General features: G+C 65.5%; 1 protein-coding gene across 2 annotated transcripts in view; it reads right to left on the bottom strand.

Annotated features, from left to right (window-relative positions):
- CPSF1 (cleavage and polyadenylation specific factor 1) overlaps nucleotides 1–17491 on the bottom strand; it is a 40112-nt gene that overhangs the window by 14512 nt on the left and 8109 nt on the right. The window contains exons 15-26 of one of the 2 annotated variants that reach the window (XM_082785537.1): nucleotides 17364–17438; nucleotides 17189–17269; nucleotides 14751–14840; nucleotides 13466–13582; nucleotides 13214–13355; nucleotides 12962–13140; nucleotides 10873–11009; nucleotides 10217–10385; nucleotides 5284–5490; nucleotides 1906–1995; nucleotides 1677–1823; nucleotides 30–182 (exon numbers count right to left, since the gene is read on the bottom strand). In XM_082785537.1, coding sequence (XP_082641663.1) covers nucleotides 30–182; nucleotides 1677–1823; nucleotides 1906–1995; nucleotides 5284–5490; nucleotides 10217–10385; nucleotides 10873–11009; nucleotides 12962–13140; nucleotides 13214–13355; nucleotides 13466–13582; nucleotides 14751–14840; nucleotides 17189–17269; nucleotides 17364–17438 — 1587 coding nt within the window. The remainder of the gene's footprint in view (nucleotides 1–29; nucleotides 183–1676; nucleotides 1824–1905; nucleotides 1996–5283; nucleotides 5491–10216; nucleotides 10386–10872; nucleotides 11010–12961; nucleotides 13141–13213; nucleotides 13356–13465; nucleotides 13583–14750; nucleotides 14841–17188; nucleotides 17270–17363; nucleotides 17439–17491) is intronic. The other variant, XM_082785538.1, reaches the window with a different exon arrangement.

Below are 17491 nucleotides of genomic sequence, written 5' to 3'. Positions count from 1 at the left end.
CCCCCGGACCCCTTGAACCCCCAACCCACCTGGCGGTTGAAGTAGAGGAAGCCCTTGGGGCAGTTGACGTTGTGGAAGGGGGCGAAGGACTCCACGGAGCCGTCGATGGTCATGGGGTGCAGGCGCAGCGCCCCCCGCGCCGTCACCAGCAGCCAGTGGGGGGACGGGCCGCAGATGAACACCTTTTTTTTTGGGGGGGGGGGGTGATGGTTATCAAGGGGGGGGGGTGAAATCTCGGGGGGGTGGTGCCAAATTTGGGGGAGGTGGCGCTAAATTTGGGGGAGGTGGCCCTAAAACTGGGGAGGTGGCCCTAAATCTGGAGGAGGGCCCCACGTGGATTTGGGGGGTCCCAGGTGGATTGGGGGGGACTGGAGGTTGATGGGGGGGGGCGGAAATCTGGGGGGGTGGTGCCAAATTTGGGGGAGGTGGACACAAATTTGGGGGAGGTGGCCCCAAATCTGGGGGAGGTGGACACAAATCTGGGGGAGGTGGCCCTAAAAGTGGGGAGGTGGCCCCAGGTCTGGGGGAGGGCCCCACGTGGATTTGGGGGGTCCCCAGATGGATTGGGGGGGGCTGGAGGTTGATGGGGGGGTCCGAAATCTGGGGGGGTGGTCCCAAATTTGGAGGAGGTGGCGCTAAATTTGGGGGAGGTGGCCCCAAATCTGGGGGAGGTGGCCCTAAAAGTGGGGAGGTGGCCACACGTCTGGGGGAGGGCCCTACATGGATTTGGGGGTCCCCAGATGGATTGGGGGGGGCTGGAGGTTGATGGGGGGGGTCCTGAAATTGATGGGGGGGTCTCCAGATTTAGGGGGGTGTCCCCAAATTTAGGGGAGGGTCCTGAAATGGGTGGGAGAGGGTCCCCACATCGATTGGGGGGTCCTGAAATTGATGGGAGAGGGTCCCCAAATTTAGGGGGGGTCCCTGCATCAATTGGGGGATCCTAAAATTGATGGGGAAGAGTCACCAAATTTGGGGGGGGGTCCCCACGCTGGTGAGAGGGTCCCAAATTTAGGGGAAGGTCCTGAAATTGAAGGGAGAGGGTCCCCAAATTTAGGGGGGGTCCCTGCATTGATTGGGGGATCCTAAAATTGATGGGTGGGGTCCCCAGTTTTTTTTGGGGGGGTCCCTATGTTAATGGGGGGATCCCAAAATGGATGAGAAATGGTCCTCAAATTTAGGGGGGGGTCCCAAGTTGATGAGGGGACCCTGAAATTGATGGGTGGGGTCCCCAATTTTTTTTGGGGGGGTCCCTATTAATGTGGGGACCCTGAGATTGATGGGAAACAGTCCTCAAATTTAGGGGGGGGTCCCCACATTGACTGGGGGGGTCCCCAAATTTAGGGGGGGGTCCCCACATTGACTGCGGGGGGTCCCCAAATTTAGGGGAGGTCCCCACATTGACTGGGGGGGGTCCCCAAATTTAGGGGGGGGTCCCCACATTGACTGGGGGGGGTCCCCAAATTTAGGGGGGGGTCCCCACATTGACTGGGGGGGTCCCCACATTGATGATGACGATGACGATGACGATGATGATGGCTGGGTGTCCCCAGACGGGGGTGCCCCCAGCTCTTGGGGGGTGCCCCCAGATATTGGGGTGTCCCCAGATGTTGGGGGGTGTCCCCAGCTCTTGGGGTGTCCCCAGACGTCAGGGTGCCCCCCCCAGCCCCAAATCTCACCCCCGAGTAGCCGTAGATGTCCTCGAAGTAGCGGAACCTCGCCACGCGGCCCCGCGGCCCCCCCGGCTCCTCGGCGCCCCCCGCGCTCTCCGGCTTCTTCTTGGACGGCTTCGGCTTCCTCTCGCGGAAATTGATGTTGTGGGGCACCTGGGGGGGGGGTTGTGGGGTTGGGACGGGGGGCGTGGGACCCCCCGGGACCCCAAGGACCCCCCCCGGGACCCCCCCTCACCTTCTTGAAGCGCACTTTGAGGTTGCTCTGGCCCAGCTGGGAGTCGTGGCTGAAGGCCTCGTAGATCAGCAGCTCCTGGTCCACGTGCACCTGGAGGTGGGGACGGGGTCGGCGCGGCCCCAGAGCGCGGCCCCATAGCGCGGCCTGGCCCCACGGCACGGCCCCAGCCCCGCATTTCAGCCCCACACATCCCTGCAACCACGTCCCAGCCCCACAGCCCAGCCCCATGTCTGCCCCCAGCCCCACACCCTGGCCCTATATCTGCCCCCAGCCCCATATCCAACCCCAGCCCCATACCCCAGCCCCATATCCCACCCTAGCCCCACACCTTGACCCCATATCCCATCCTGACCTCACATTGTGACCCCAACCCCAACCCCATATCCCACCCCAGCCCCCTCAGCAGCCCCACATCCCACCCCACACCCCACTCCCTGACCCCATATCCACCCCCAGCCCCATATCCCACCCCAGCCCCACATCCCAGTCCCATATCCCAGCCCCATATCCCACCCCAGCCCCACACCCTGACCCCATATCCCTACCCGACCCCATACCCACCCCATATCCCCCACCCACCAGCAGGTATGGCCAGCTGTGCTGGTTCCCCAGCAGCACCCTGACCCTGACACCAACCCCATATCCCTACCCAACCCCATATCCCTACCCAGCCCCATATCCCACCCCATATCCCACCCCCCACCTCATATCCCACCCCACACCCCACACCCTGACCCCATATCCCACCCCATATCCCCCCCCAACCCACACCCACCCCATATCCCACCCCATAACCCTACCCAGCCCCATATCCCTACCCAACCCCATATCCCACCCCACACCCACCCTGACCCCATATCCACCCCATATCCACCCCATACCCACCCCATATCCCCCACCCACCAGCAGGTATGGCCGGCTGTGCCGGTTCCCCAGCGACACCCTGACCCCATATCCCACCCCTTCACCCCACACCCACCCTGACCCCATATCCCACCCCTTCACCCCACACCCACCCTGACCCCATATCCCCCCCCCACCCCACACCCACCCCGACCCCATACCCCCCCCCCACCCCACACCCACCAGCAGGTATGGCCGGCTGTGCCGGTTCCCCAGCGGCACCCTGACCCCAACCCCAACCCCATATCCCTACCCAGCCCCATATCCCACCCCATATCCCCCCCCCACCCCACATCCACCCCATATCCCTACCCAACCCCATATCCCACCCCAACCCCACACCCTGACCCCATATCCCACCCTGACCCCATATCCCACTCCAGCCCACTCACCAGCCCCATATGCCACCCCAGCCCCACACCCTGACCCTGTGTCCCTACCCAACCCCATATCCCACGCCATATCCCACCCCAACCCCACACCCCGACCCCATATCCCACCCCATATCCCCACCCACCAGCAGGTATGGCCGGCTGTGCCGGTTCCCCAGTGGCACCCTGACCCCAACCCCAACCCCATATCCCTACCCAGCCCCATATCCCACCCCAACCCCACACCCCGACCCCATATCCCCCCCACCCCATATATCCCCCACCCACCAGCAGGTATGGCCGGCTGTGCCGGTTCCCCAGCGACACCCTGACCCCATATCCCCCCCCGACACCCACCCTGACCCCATATCGCCCCCCGACCCCATATCCCACCCCATATCCCCCCCACCCCATATATCCCCCACCCACCAGCAGGTACGGCCGGCTGTGGCGGTTCCCCAGCGGCACCCTGACCCCAACCCCAACTCCATATCCCTACCCAACCCCATATCGCCCCCTGACCCTATATCCACCCCATACCCCCCCCACCCCATACCCCCACCCACCAGCAGGTAGGGCCGGCTGTGCCGGTTCCCCAGCGACACCCTGACCCCATATCCCACCCCCAACCGCACACCCTGACTCCATATCGCCCCCCGACCCCACACCCCGACCCCATATCCCCCCCACCCCATATATCCCCCACCCACCAGCAGGTAGGGCCAGCTGTGCCGGTTCCCCAGCGGCACCCTGACCCCAACCCCAACCCCATATCCCACCCCAACCCCTCACCCTGACCCCAACCCCAACCCCATATCCCTACCCAACCCCATATCCCACCCCAACCCCACACCCTGACCCCATATCCTGCCCACCCCACACCCACCCTGACCCCATACCCACCCCATATCCCCCACCCACCAGCAGGTAGGGCCGGCTGTGCCGGTTCCCCAGCGGCACCCTGACCCCAACCCCAACCCCATATCCCACCCCAACCCCTCACCCTGACCCCAACCCCAACCCCATATCCCTACCCAACCCCATATCCCACCCCAACCCCACACCCTGACCCCATATCCTGCCCACCCCACACCCACCCTGACCCCATACCCACCCCATATCCCCCACCCACCAGCAGGTATGGCTGGCTGTGCCGGTTCCCCAGCGGCACCCTGACCCCAACCCCAACCCCATATCCCTACCCAACCCCACACCCAAGCCCCACACCCCACACCCCAGCCCCATGTCCCACTCCACACCCTACACCCTGACCCCATATCCCTACCCAACCCCATATCCCACCCCACACCTACCCTGACCCCATATCCACCCCATACCCCCCCCATACCCCACCCACCAGCAGGTATGGCCGGCTGTGTCGGTTCCCCAGCGGCACCCTGACCCCAACCCCAACCCCATATCCCACCCCATATCCCACCCCAACCCCACACCCTGACCCCATATCCCACCCTGACCCCATATCCCACTCCAGCCCCCTCACCAGCCCCATATCCCACCCCCGACCCCATATCCAACCCCGACCCCATACCCCCCCCATACCCCACCCACCAGCAGGTATGGCCGGCTGTGCCGGTTCCCCAGCGGCACCCTGACCCCAACCCCAACCCCATATCCCACCCCATATCCCACCCCAACCCCACACCCTGACCCCATATCCCACCCTGACCCCATATCCCACTCCAGCCCCCTCACCAGCCCCATATCCCACCCCCGACCCCATATCCAACCCCGACCCCATACCCCCCCCATACCCCACCCACCAGCAGGTAGGGCCGGCTGTGTCGGTTCCCCAGCGGCACCCTGACCCCAACCCCAACCCCATATCCCACCCCATATCCCACCCCAACCCCACACCCTGACCCCATATCCCACCCTGACCCCATATCCCACTCCAGCCCCCTCACCAGCCCCATATCCCACCCCCGACCCCATATCCAACCCCGACCCCATACCCCCCCCATACCCCACCCACCAGCAGGTATGGCCGGCTGTGCCGGTTCCCCAGCGGCACCCTGACCCCATATCGCCCCCCGACCCCATATCCCACCCCATATCCCCCCCACCCCATATATCCCCCACCCACCAGCAGGTAGGGCCGGCTGTGCCGGTTCCCCAGCGGCACCAGCAGCACCTCCTTGACCAGGGGCAGCTCCCCCTGGCGCGTGGCCTCCTCCTTCTTGGCCTCCCCGGGGGCCGCCGGCTGCCCGAACGAGCTGTCCACCAGCACCCGCTGCCCCATCGGGAAGTTCTTCACCAGGAACACCAGGCGCCACTCGGGCAGCTGGTAGATCTGGGGGGACAGCGGGGGGCACTGGGGGATACTGGGAGGGACTGGGGGACACTGGGGGACACTGGGGGACACTGGGGGGACATGGGGACACTGTCCACCAGCACCCGCTGCCCCATCGGGAAGTTCTTCACCAGGAACACCAGGCGCCACTCGGGCAGCTGGTAGATCTGGGGGGACAGCGGGGGGCACTGGGGGATACTGGGAGGGACTGGGGGACACTGGGGGACACTGGGGGACACTGGGGGGACATGGGGACACTGTCCACCAGCACCCGCTGCCCCATCGGGAAGTTCTTCACCAGGAACACCAGGCGCCACTCGGGCAGCTGGTAGATCTGGGGGGACAGCGGGGGGCACTGGGGGATACTGGGAGGGACTGGGGGACACTGGGGGACACTGGGGGACACTGGGGGGACATGGGGACACTGTCCACCAGCACCCGCTGCCCCATCGGGAAGTTCTTCACCAGGAACACCAGGCGCCACTCGGGCAGCTGGTAGATCTGGGGGGACAGCGGGGGGCACTGGGGGATACTGGGAGGGACTGGGGGACACTGGGGGACACTGGGGGACACTGGGGGGACATGGGGACACTGTCCACCAGCACCCGCTGCCCCATCGGGAAGTTCTTCACCAGGAACACCAGGCGCCACTCGGGCAGCTGGTAGATCTGGGGGGACAGCGGGGGGCACTGGGGGATACTGGGAGGGACTGGGGGACACTGGGTGGGGGACACTGGGGGACACTGGGGGGACATGGGGACACTGTCCACCAGCACCCGCTGCCCCATCGGGAAGTTCTTCACCAGGAACACCAGGCGCCACTCGGGCAGCTGGTAGATCTGGGGGGACAGCGGGGGGCACTGGGGGATACTGGGAGGGACTGGGGGACACTGGGGGACACTGGGGGACACTGGGGGGACATGGGGACACTGTCCACCAGCACCCGCTGCCCCATCGGGAAGTTCTTCACCAGGAACACCAGGCGCCACTCGGGCAGCTGGTAGATCTGGGGGGACAGCGGGGGGCACTGGGGGATACTGGGAGGGACTGGGGGACACTGGGTGGGGGACACTGGGGGACACTGGGGGGACATGGGGACACTGTCCACCAGCACCCGCTGCCCCATCGGGAAGTTCTTCACCAGGAACACCAGGCGCCACTCGGGCAGCTGGTAGATCTGGGGGGACAGCGGGGGGCACTGGGGGATACTGGGAGGGACTGGGGGACACTGGGGGACACTGGGGGACACTGGGGGGACATGGGGACACTGTCCACCAGCACCCGCTGCCCCATCGGGAAGTTCTTCACCAGGAACACCAGGCGCCACTCGGGCAGCTGGTAGATCTGGGGGGACAGCGGGGGGCACTGGGGGATACTGGGAGGGACTGGGGGACACTGGGGGACACTGGGGGACACTGGGGGGACATGGGGACACTGTCCACCAGCACCCGCTGCCCCATCGGGAAGTTCTTCACCAGGAACACCAGGCGCCACTCGGGCAGCTGGTAGATCTGGGGGGACAGCGGGGGGCACTGGGGGATACTGGGAGGGACTGGGGGACACTGGGGGACACTGGGGGACACTGGGGGGACATGGGGACACTGTCCACCAGCACCCGCTGCCCCTTCGGGAAGTTCTTCACCAGGAACACCAGGCGCCACTCGGGCAGCTGGTAGATCTGGGGGGACAGCGGGGGGCACTGGGGGATACTGGGAGGGACTGGGGGACACTGGGGGACACTGGGGGACACTGGGGGGACATGGGGACACTGTCCACCAGCACCCGCTGCCCCATCGGGAAGTTCTTCACCAGGAACACCAGGCGCCACTCGGGCAGCTGGTAGATCTGGGGGGACAGCGGGGGGCACTGGGGGATACTGGGAGGGACTGGGGGACACTGGGGGACACTGGGGGACACTGGGGGGACATGGGGACACTGTCCACCAGCACCCGCTGCCCCATCGGGAAGTTCTTCACCAGGAACACCAGGCGCCACTCGGGCAGCTGGTAGATCTGGGGGGACAGCGGGGGGCACTGGGGGATACTGGGAGGGACTGGGGGACACTGGGGGACACTGGGGGACACTGGGGGGACATGGGGACACTGTCCACCAGCACCCGCTGCCCCATCGGGAAGTTCTTCACCAGGAACACCAGGCGCCACTCGGGCAGCTGGTAGATCTGGGGGGACAGCGGGGGGCACTGGGGGATACTGGGAGGGACTGGGGGACACTGGGTGGGGGACACTGGGGGACACTGGGGGGACATGGGGACACTGTCCACCAGCACCCGCTGCCCCATCGGGAAGTTCTTCACCAGGAACACCAGGCGCCACTCGGGCAGCTGGTAGATCTGGGGGGACAGCGGGGGGCACTGGGGGATACTGGGAGGGACTGGGGGACACTGGGGGACACTGGGGGACACTGGGGGGACATGGGGACACTGTCCACCAGCACCCGCTGCCCCATCGGGAAGTTCTTCACCAGGAACACCAGGCGCCACTCGGGCAGCTGGTAGATCTGGGGGGACAGCGGGGGGCACTGGGGGATACTGGGAGGGACTGGGGGACACTGGGGGACACTGGGGGACACTGGGGGGACATGGGGACACTGTCCACCAGCACCCGCTGCCCCATCGGGAAGTTCTTCACCAGGAACACCAGGCGCCACTCGGGCAGCTGGTAGATCTGGGGGGACAGCGGGGGGCACTGGGGGATACTGGGAGGGACTGGGGGACACTGGGGGACACTGGGGGACACTGGGGGGACATGGGGACACTGTCCACCAGCACCCGCTGCCCCATCGGGAAGTTCTTCACCAGGAACACCAGGCGCCACTCGGGCAGCTGGTAGATCTGGGGGGACAGCGGGGGGCACTGGGGGATACTGGGAGGGACTGGGGGACACTGGGGGACACTGGGGGACACTGGGGGGACATGGGGACACTGTCCACCAGCACCCGCTGCCCCATCGGGAAGTTCTTCACCAGGAACACCAGGCGCCACTCGGGCAGCTGGTAGATCTGGGGGGACAGCGGGGGGCACTGGGGGATACTGGGAGGGACTGGGGGACACTGGGGGACACTGGGGGACACTGGGGGGACATGGGGACACTGTCCACCAGCACCCGCTGCCCCATCGGGAAGTTCTTCACCAGGAACACCAGGCGCCACTCGGGCAGCTGGTAGATCTGGGGGGACAGCGGGGGGCACTGGGGGATACTGGGAGGGACTGGGGGACACTGGGGGACACTGGGGGACACTGGGGGGACATGGGGACACTGTCCACCAGCACCCGCTGCCCCATCGGGAAGTTCTTCACCAGGAACACCAGGCGCCACTCGGGCAGCTGGTAGATCTGGGGGGACAGCGGGGGGCACTGGGGGATACTGGGAGGGACTGGGGGACACTGGGGGACACTGGGGGACACTGGGGGGACATGGGGACACTGTCCACCAGCACCCGCTGCCCCATCGGGAAGTTCTTCACCAGGAACACCAGGCGCCACTCGGGCAGCTGGTAGATCTGGGGGGACAGCGGGGGGCACTGGGGGATACTGGGAGGGACTGGGGGACACTGGGGGACACTGGGGGACACTGGGGGGACATGGGGACACTGTCCACCAGCACCCGCTGCCCCATCGGGAAGTTCTTCACCAGGAACACCAGGCGCCACTCGGGCAGCTGGTAGATCTGGGGGGACAGCGGGGGGCACTGGGGGATACTGGGAGGGACTGGGGGACACTGGGGGACACTGGGGGACACTGGGGGGACATGGGGACACTGTCCACCAGCACCCGCTGCCCCATCGGGAAGTTCTTCACCAGGAACACCAGGCGCCACTCGGGCAGCTGGTAGATCTGGGGGGACAGCGGGGGGCACTGGGGGATACTGGGAGGGACTGGGGGACACTGGGGGACACTGGGGGACACTGGGGGGACATGGGGACACTGTCCACCAGCACCCGCTGCCCCATCGGGAAGTTCTTCACCAGGAACACCAGGCGCCACTCGGGCAGCTGGTAGATCTGGGGGGACAGCGGGGGGCACTGGGGGATACTGGGAGGGACTGGGGGACACTGGGTGGGGGACACTGGGGGACACTGGGGACACTGGGGGACACTGGGGGGACTGGGGGGATGTGGGGACACTGGGGGGACTGGGGACACTGGGTGACGCTGAGTGGATGTGCAGGGAGGAAGGACAGGGGGACACTGGGGGAACTGGGGGGACTGGGGGATACTGGAGGGGTTGTGTGATGGATGGACAGAGGGATTTGGGGACACTGGGGGGGCTGGGAGACACTGGGGGGACATGGGGACAGCGGGGGGCACTGGGGGATACTGGGGGGGCTGGGGGACAGTGGGGAACTGGGGGACACTGGGGGGATGTGCAGGGTGGAAGGACAGGGGGATACTGGGAGGACTGGGAGACACTGGGGGGACTGGTGGGGTGGGGGACATGGGGACACCAGGGGGATGTGGGGACACTGGGGGGACTGGGGGACACTGGGGACACTGGGAGCGCTGGGGGGACACCAGGGGGACACTGGGCGCACTGGGAAGGCTGGGAGGATGTGGGGACACTGGGGGGATACTGGGGATACTGGGGGGATGTGGGGACACCGGGGCACTGGGGGATACTGGGAGGGACTGGGGGACACTGGGGGACACTGGGGGACACCGGGGGGACACCGGGGGGACACGGGGACAGCGGGGTCGCGGTGCGGCTCACCTCCATGGCGCCGTTGTCGCGCACCAGTACGCACCAGTGCGTGGGCTCGGCGCGGTGCTGGTGGGGCTCGCGCTCGGCGGGGAGGCTGCGGCGCGGCTCCTCCTTGTCGGGGCTGAAGAGCGCCCCCGAGTCCCCGTACAGCATCTCCTCCTCGTCGTCCACCGCCTCGCTGCCGGCACCGCGCCGTCAGCACCGCGGGGACACCGCCACGGGGACACCGCCACCACCATGGGGACACGGCCATGGGGACATGGCCACCACCACGGGGACACCACCCAGGGGACACAGCCACAGGGACACCACCAAGGGGAAACCACCAAAGGGACACCACTGCCCCCACGGGGACACTGCCACCACCATGGGGACACCAGCAAGGGGACATGGCCACCACCATGGGGACACGGCCACAGGGACACGGCCACAGGGACACTGCCACCACCACGGGGACACCAGCAAGGGGACATGGCCACCACCATGGGGACACGGCCACGGGGACACGGCCACCACCACAGGGACACCACCCAGGGGACACGGCCACAGGGACACCACCACGGGGAAACCACCAAAGGGACACCACTGCCCCCACGGGGACACCGCCACCACCACGGGGCCACCGCCACCACGGGGCCACGCCACGCCCCCCCCCCCGTGCCCACCTGATGTCCTGGATGAGGGTCTCGGCCTCGGCGTGGCCGCGCAGGGCCAGCTCGTCGCGGGCGCCGGCGGCGCGGCTCTCGGTGGTGAACATCCCGCTCACATCGCGGTACACGCACAGCGCGATCACCTTCGGCTGCTGCGGGCGGCACGGGACAGCGTCACACGGGGACACGGGGACACGGGGACACAGTGACATGGTGACACGGGGACATGGTGACGTGGTGACATGGTGACACAGTGACACAGGTGACACAGTGACACAGGTGACACGGTGACACATGTGGCACGGTGACATGGTGCCATGGGTGACACAGTGACACGGGTGACACGGTGACGTGGTGACATGAGTGACACAGGTGACACGGTGACATGGTGACACGAGTGATATGGAGACACAGTGCCATGGGTGACATGGTGACATGAGTGACACAAGTGACACAGTGACACAGGTGACACAGTGACATGGTGCCATGGGTGACACAGTGACAAAGTGACACGGGTGACACGGTGCCATGGGTGACATGAGTGACACAAGTGACATGGTGACACAGGTGACACAGTGACATGGTGCCATGGGTGACACGAGTGATACGGTGACACAGTGCCACAAGTGATACGGTGACAAAGTGACACAGGTGACACGGTGCCATGGGTGACATGGTGACATGAGTGACACAAGTGACACAGGTGACACGGTGACGTGGTGACATGAGTGACACAAGTGACACAGTGACACAGGTGACACAGTGCCATGGGTGACATGGTGCCACGGGTGGCACTGTGACACAGTGACACAGGTGACACAGTGTCACGGGTGACACGGTGACAAAGTGACACGGGTGACACGGTGCCATGGGTGACACAAGTGACACAGTGACACAGGTGGCATGGTGACAGTGCCATGGGTGCCATGGTGACACAGTGACATGAGTGACATGGTGCCACCATGGGTGACACGGTGACAGTGTGACACGGGCACACGGGTGGCATGACACAGTGCCACGGTGCCATGGTGCCACAGGTGACACGGTGACACTGTGACATGGGTGGCACAGTGACACGGGTGACACGGTGAAATGGGTGACATGGTGACACGGTGACACAAATGACACAAGTGACATGGTGACATGGGTGACGTGACACCATGGGTAATGCTATGGCTTGGGTAACGCAATGCCACGGGTGGTGCAATGCCACGAGTGACACGATGCCACGGGTGCCACGATGCCACAGGTGACATGATGCCATGGGTGACGTGACACCATGGGTAACGCTATGACGTGGGTAACGCGATGCCACGGGTGACGCAATGCCACAAGTGACACGATGCCACGGGTGCCACGCCAGGGGGGTGACGCGGGTGACGCGGGTGACATGACACCATGGGTAATGCTATGACGTGGGTAACGTGATGCCATGGGTGGTGCAATGCCACGAGTGACACGATGCCACGGGTGCCACGCCAGGTGTGTGACATGATGCCATGGGTGACGTGACACCATGGGTAACGCTATGAGGTGGGTAACGTGATGCCACGGGTGATGCAATGCCACGAGTGACACGATGCCACGAGTGACACGATGCCATGGGTGCCACGCCAGGCAGGTGACACGATGCCATGGGTGACATGACACCATGGGTAATGCTATGATTTGGGTAACGCGATGCCATGGGTGATGCAATACCACGAGTGACACGATGTCACGGGTGCCACAATGCCACAGGTGACGTGATGCCATGGGTGACGTGACACCATGGGTAATGCTATGACGTGGGTAACGTGATGTCACGAGTGACGTGATGCCACGAGTGACACGATGCCACGGGTGATGTGACACCATGGGTAATGCTATGACGTGGGTAATGTGATGCTATGAGTGACGCTATGCCACGAGTGACGCGATGCCACAGGTGATGTGATGCCGTGGGTGATGCGATGCCACCGGTGACATGATGCCATGGGTGATGTGACACCACGGGTAACGCTATGACGTGGGTAACGCGATGCCACGGGTGACGCAATGCCACGAGTGACGCGATGCCACGGGTGCCACGCCAGGCGGGTGACACGGCACGGGTGACACTCACGTGGTGCAGCTGCGTCTTCTGCAGCGCCAGGCGGTGCGTGCGGCCGCCGTAGCTGTCGCTCTTCAGCACGAAGACGGACGCCTGGCCCTCGGCGCTCAGGATCACCACGTAGGGGTCGGCCACGGCGCAGTGCACGATGGGCGACCCCAGGTCCACGGGGATGAAGTGCAGCTGGTTCACTGTGGGTAGAGCCATCAGGGGGTGCCGGGACCCCCATGGGACCCCCACGGGACCCCCTTCCCGTGCGCTCACCCCCCTCCAGCAGGCGGATGCCGAGCGGTGACACCTGCACGATGTAGCGGTTGTCACCGATGTTGCCGGCGAAGACGGTGGGGCCCTGCGTGGCGAAGCCACTCGTGTCCAGCTCCATGATCTCCTGGCCCGTCTGCAGGATCTTTTTTGGGGTTGGGAGGGGGGAAAAAAGGGTTGGGATGCTGGCGTCGTGCCCACCCCTTTGCCCCAAACGCCGGCACCGGTGCCGGCGCCGCGCCCCCGGAGCCGTACCATGGTGGAGTCCTCGCGGCTGAGGATGAGGAAGCCGTGGCGCCGGCTCGTGTCCTCGGGGGGCTCCGGGGGGGTCGCGTCCTTGTCGCTGCTTTCGCCCGTGGTGCTCGTCTCAGCCTGGGGGGAGAAGGGCGCTGGGAGACCCCGCCGGGACCGGGGGGCAGCCGGCATCCCGCGGTGGAGGGGGGGGACACGGGGAGGGTGGTGGGGAGATGGGGAGGTTTTGGGGGGGATTTGGGGATTTTTCTGCCCCCAGAGCGTGGCCAGGCATTGGGATGGGTTGCATGGGGGGGTGGGGGCGTCACTGTCCCTGGGGGTGCAAGGAGGGGGTGGGCGCGGGGCTTGGGGACGGGGTTTGGGGGTGGTAGGAGCGGGTGATTTTGGAGGGTTTCCCCGATCCTAATGATTTTGGGGTTTAGTGGAGAGGGGGTGGGCGAGGGGACACGGGGAGGGGACACGGGGAAGGTGGCACAGAGAAGGGGACATGGGGAGGGGACACGGGAAGGGGACACAGAGAAGGGACACGGGGAGGGGACACAGGGAGGGTGGCACCAGGGAGGGGACACAGGGAAGGGGACGTGGAGATGGGGATGTGGAGATGGGGACGTGGGAAGGGGACACGGGGAGGTGGAACGGGGAAGGGGACACAGGGAGGGGACTCGGGAGGGTGGCACTGGGGAGGGGACACAGGGAAGGGGACATGGAGATGGGGACGTGGGAAGGGGACACGGGGAAGGGGACCCAGGGAACGTGGCACGGAGAGGGGACACGGGGAGGTGGAACAGGGAAGGGACATGGGGAGGGGACACGGAGAGGGGACACGGGAGGGTGGCACCAGGGAGGGGACACGGGGAAGGGGACGTGGAGATGGGGACGTGGGAAGGGGACATGAGGAAGGGGACACAGGGAACGTGACATGGAAAGGGGACACAGGGAGGTGGAACGGGAAGGGGACACGTGGAGGGGACACGGGGAGGGGACCCGGGGAGGGGACCCGGGGAGGGGACACGGGGAGGGGACCCGGGGAGGGGACACAGGAGGGTGGCACCAGGGAGGGGACACAGGGAAGGGGACGTGGGAAGGTGGAGTGGAGATGGAGACGTGGGGACACAGGGAAGGGGACCCAGGGAACGCGGCACGTAGAAGGGGACACAGGGAGGTGGAACGGGAAGGGGACACGTGGAGGGGACACGGGGAGGGGACACGTGGAGGGGACATGGGGAGGGGACCCGGGGAGGGGACACGGGGAGGGGACCCGGGGAGGGGGCCGCGTGCCACCACCAACCTCCTCCTTCCTGGGCGGCGACACCACGGTCCACATGTCGTAGCAGCCGGGCAGCTCGAAGGTGGTCACCACCTGGGGCCGGATGCTCTTCTGCGGGGAGGGGGCAGCGCTGGGGGCGCGGGCGGGGGGCGGCGCGAGCCCCCCACCCCCACCCCAAAACCCGGGCAGCTGGGGGGGCGAGGGGGGGGCTGTGGCTCGGGGCGTACGGCCTGCGCCCACCGCTCGGCGCAGCCCTGGTTCTCCCGGCTCCTGCTGTGGCGCCGGCACCGCGCCCGCGGCGCGCGCTGCTCACCGCGGCACCGGGCGGCACGGCGCGGGGACACGGGGGGACAAGGGGACACGGGGACATCATGGGGACATGGGGACACGGGGACAAAGGGATAAAGGGACACAGGGACACAGGGACAAGGGGACATGAGGGTGCAGGGATGTGGTCATGCAGGGACAAGGGGACACAGGGATTTGGGGACACGGGGACAAGGGGACATGGGGACAAAGGGACATGGGGACATGGGGACATCATGGGGACATGGGGACACGGGGACAGGGGGACAAAGGGACATGGGAATGCAGGGATTTGGGGACATGAGGGTGCAGGGATGTGGTCATGCAAGGACAAGGGGACATGGGATGCAAGGATTTGGGGACACGGGGACATGGGGACAAAGGGACAAAGGGACATGGGGACACAGGGACAAGGGGACATGGGGACAAGGGGACAAAAGGATTTAGGGACATGGGGACATGGGGGCACAGGGATATGGGGATATGGGGACACGGGGACAAGGGGACATGGGGATATGGGGACACGGGGACAAAGGGATAAAGGGACATGAGGACATGGGGACACAGGGACAAGGGGACATGGGGACAAGGGGACAGGGGGACACAGGGACACGAGGACATGGGGACAAAGGGACATGGGAATGCAGGGATTTGGGGACATGGGGACAAGGGGTCGGGGGACAGGGGGACACGGGGACACAGGGATATGGGGATATGGGGACACGGGGACAAAGGGACAAAGGGATAAAGGGACATGGGGACACAGGGACAAGGGGACATGGGGACAAGGGGACAGGGGGACATGGGGACACAGGGATGCAGGGATTTGGGAACATGGGGACAAAGGGACATGGGGATGCAGGGATTTGGGGACATGGGGACACGGGGACGTGGGGATGCAGGGACAAGGGGACACGGGATGCAAGGATTTGGGGACACGGGGAACACAGAGACTTGGGGACAAGGGGACAAAGGGACATGGAGACATTGGGAAAAGGGGACACGGGGACAAAGGGATAAAGGGACACGGGGACACAGGGACAAGGGGACATGGGGACAAGGGGTCAGGGGGACGGGGGGACACGGGGACATGGGGATATGGGGATATGGGGACACGGGGACAAAGGGATAAAGGGACAAGGGGACATGGGGACAAGGGTACAGGGGGACACAGGGACACGAGGACACGGGGACATGGGGACATGGGGAGGCAGGGATTTGGGGACATAAGGGCGCAGGGATGTGGTCATGCAAGGACAAGGGGACACAGGGACACAGGGATTTGGGGACACGGGGACATGGGGATGTGGGGACAAAGGGATAAAGGGACACGGGGACACAGGGACAAGGGGACATGAGGGTGCAGGGATGTGGTCATGCAGGGACAAGGGGACACGGGATGCAAGGATTTGGGGACACGGGGACATGGGGACACGGGGACAAAGGGACAAAGGGACATGGAGACATTGGGAAAAGGGGACACGGGGACAAGGGGATATGGGGACAAGGGGTCCGGGGGACGGGGGGACACGGGGATATGGGGATATGGGGACACGGGGACAAAGGGATAAAGGGACATGGGGACACAGGGACAGGTGGACAAGGGGATATGGGGACAAAGGGACATGGGGACACAGGGATATGGGGATATGGGGACAGGGGGACATGGGGATGTGGGGACAAAGGGACATGGGGACATGGGAAGGCAGGGATTTAGGGACACAAGGGCGCAGGGATGTGGGGACAAGGAGACATGGGGATGCAGGGATTTGGGGACACAAGGGCGCAGGGATGTGGGGACAAAGGGACACGGGGACGCAGGGATTTGGGGACATGGGGACACGGGGACATGGGGATGCAGGGATTTGGGGACATGGGGACACGGGGACATGGGGATGCAGGGATTTGGGGACATGGGGACACGGGGACGTGGGGATGCAGGGATTTGGGGATGTGAGGGTGAAGGGACGTGGTCGTGCAGGGACAAGGGGACACAAGGGGACATGAGGATATGGGGACACAGGGATGTGGTGGTGCATGGATGTAGGGATATGGGGACGCAGGGACACGGGGACATGGGGATGTGGGGGACGTGGGGACGTGGGGACAAGGGGGACGCAGTGACACGGGGACACGGCGCCGGCCACGCTCACCTGCAGCACGGAGAGCGCCCCGTTCTTGCCGTACCCCGAGCACAGCACGATCTCCAGGTCCGGCTCCGGGCTGTTCTGGAACTGGGGGACCAGGGGACACCACGGGGACGTCACCCCGTGTCCCCTCACCCCGTGTCAGTCCCCCCACCCCGTGTCCCCCCACCCCGTGTCTCACCTCCTCGGAGAGGAAGGCCGGCTCGCCCATGGCGGCGTTGGCGCAGGGGCCGATGTTGAGGATGCTGTCGCAGACCTACGTGGGACGGGGACAAGGTTGGGGACAAGGTTGGGGACACGGCGTGGCAC

The sequence above is a fragment of the Aythya marila genome (assembly GCF_965140915.1).
Source record: "Aythya marila genome assembly, contig: HAP1_HAP1_SCAFFOLD_483, whole genome shotgun sequence".
Lineage (NCBI taxonomy): Eukaryota > Metazoa > Chordata > Aves > Anseriformes > Anatidae > Aythya > Aythya marila.
This window is presented reverse-complemented; position numbering and strand designations above follow the sequence as displayed.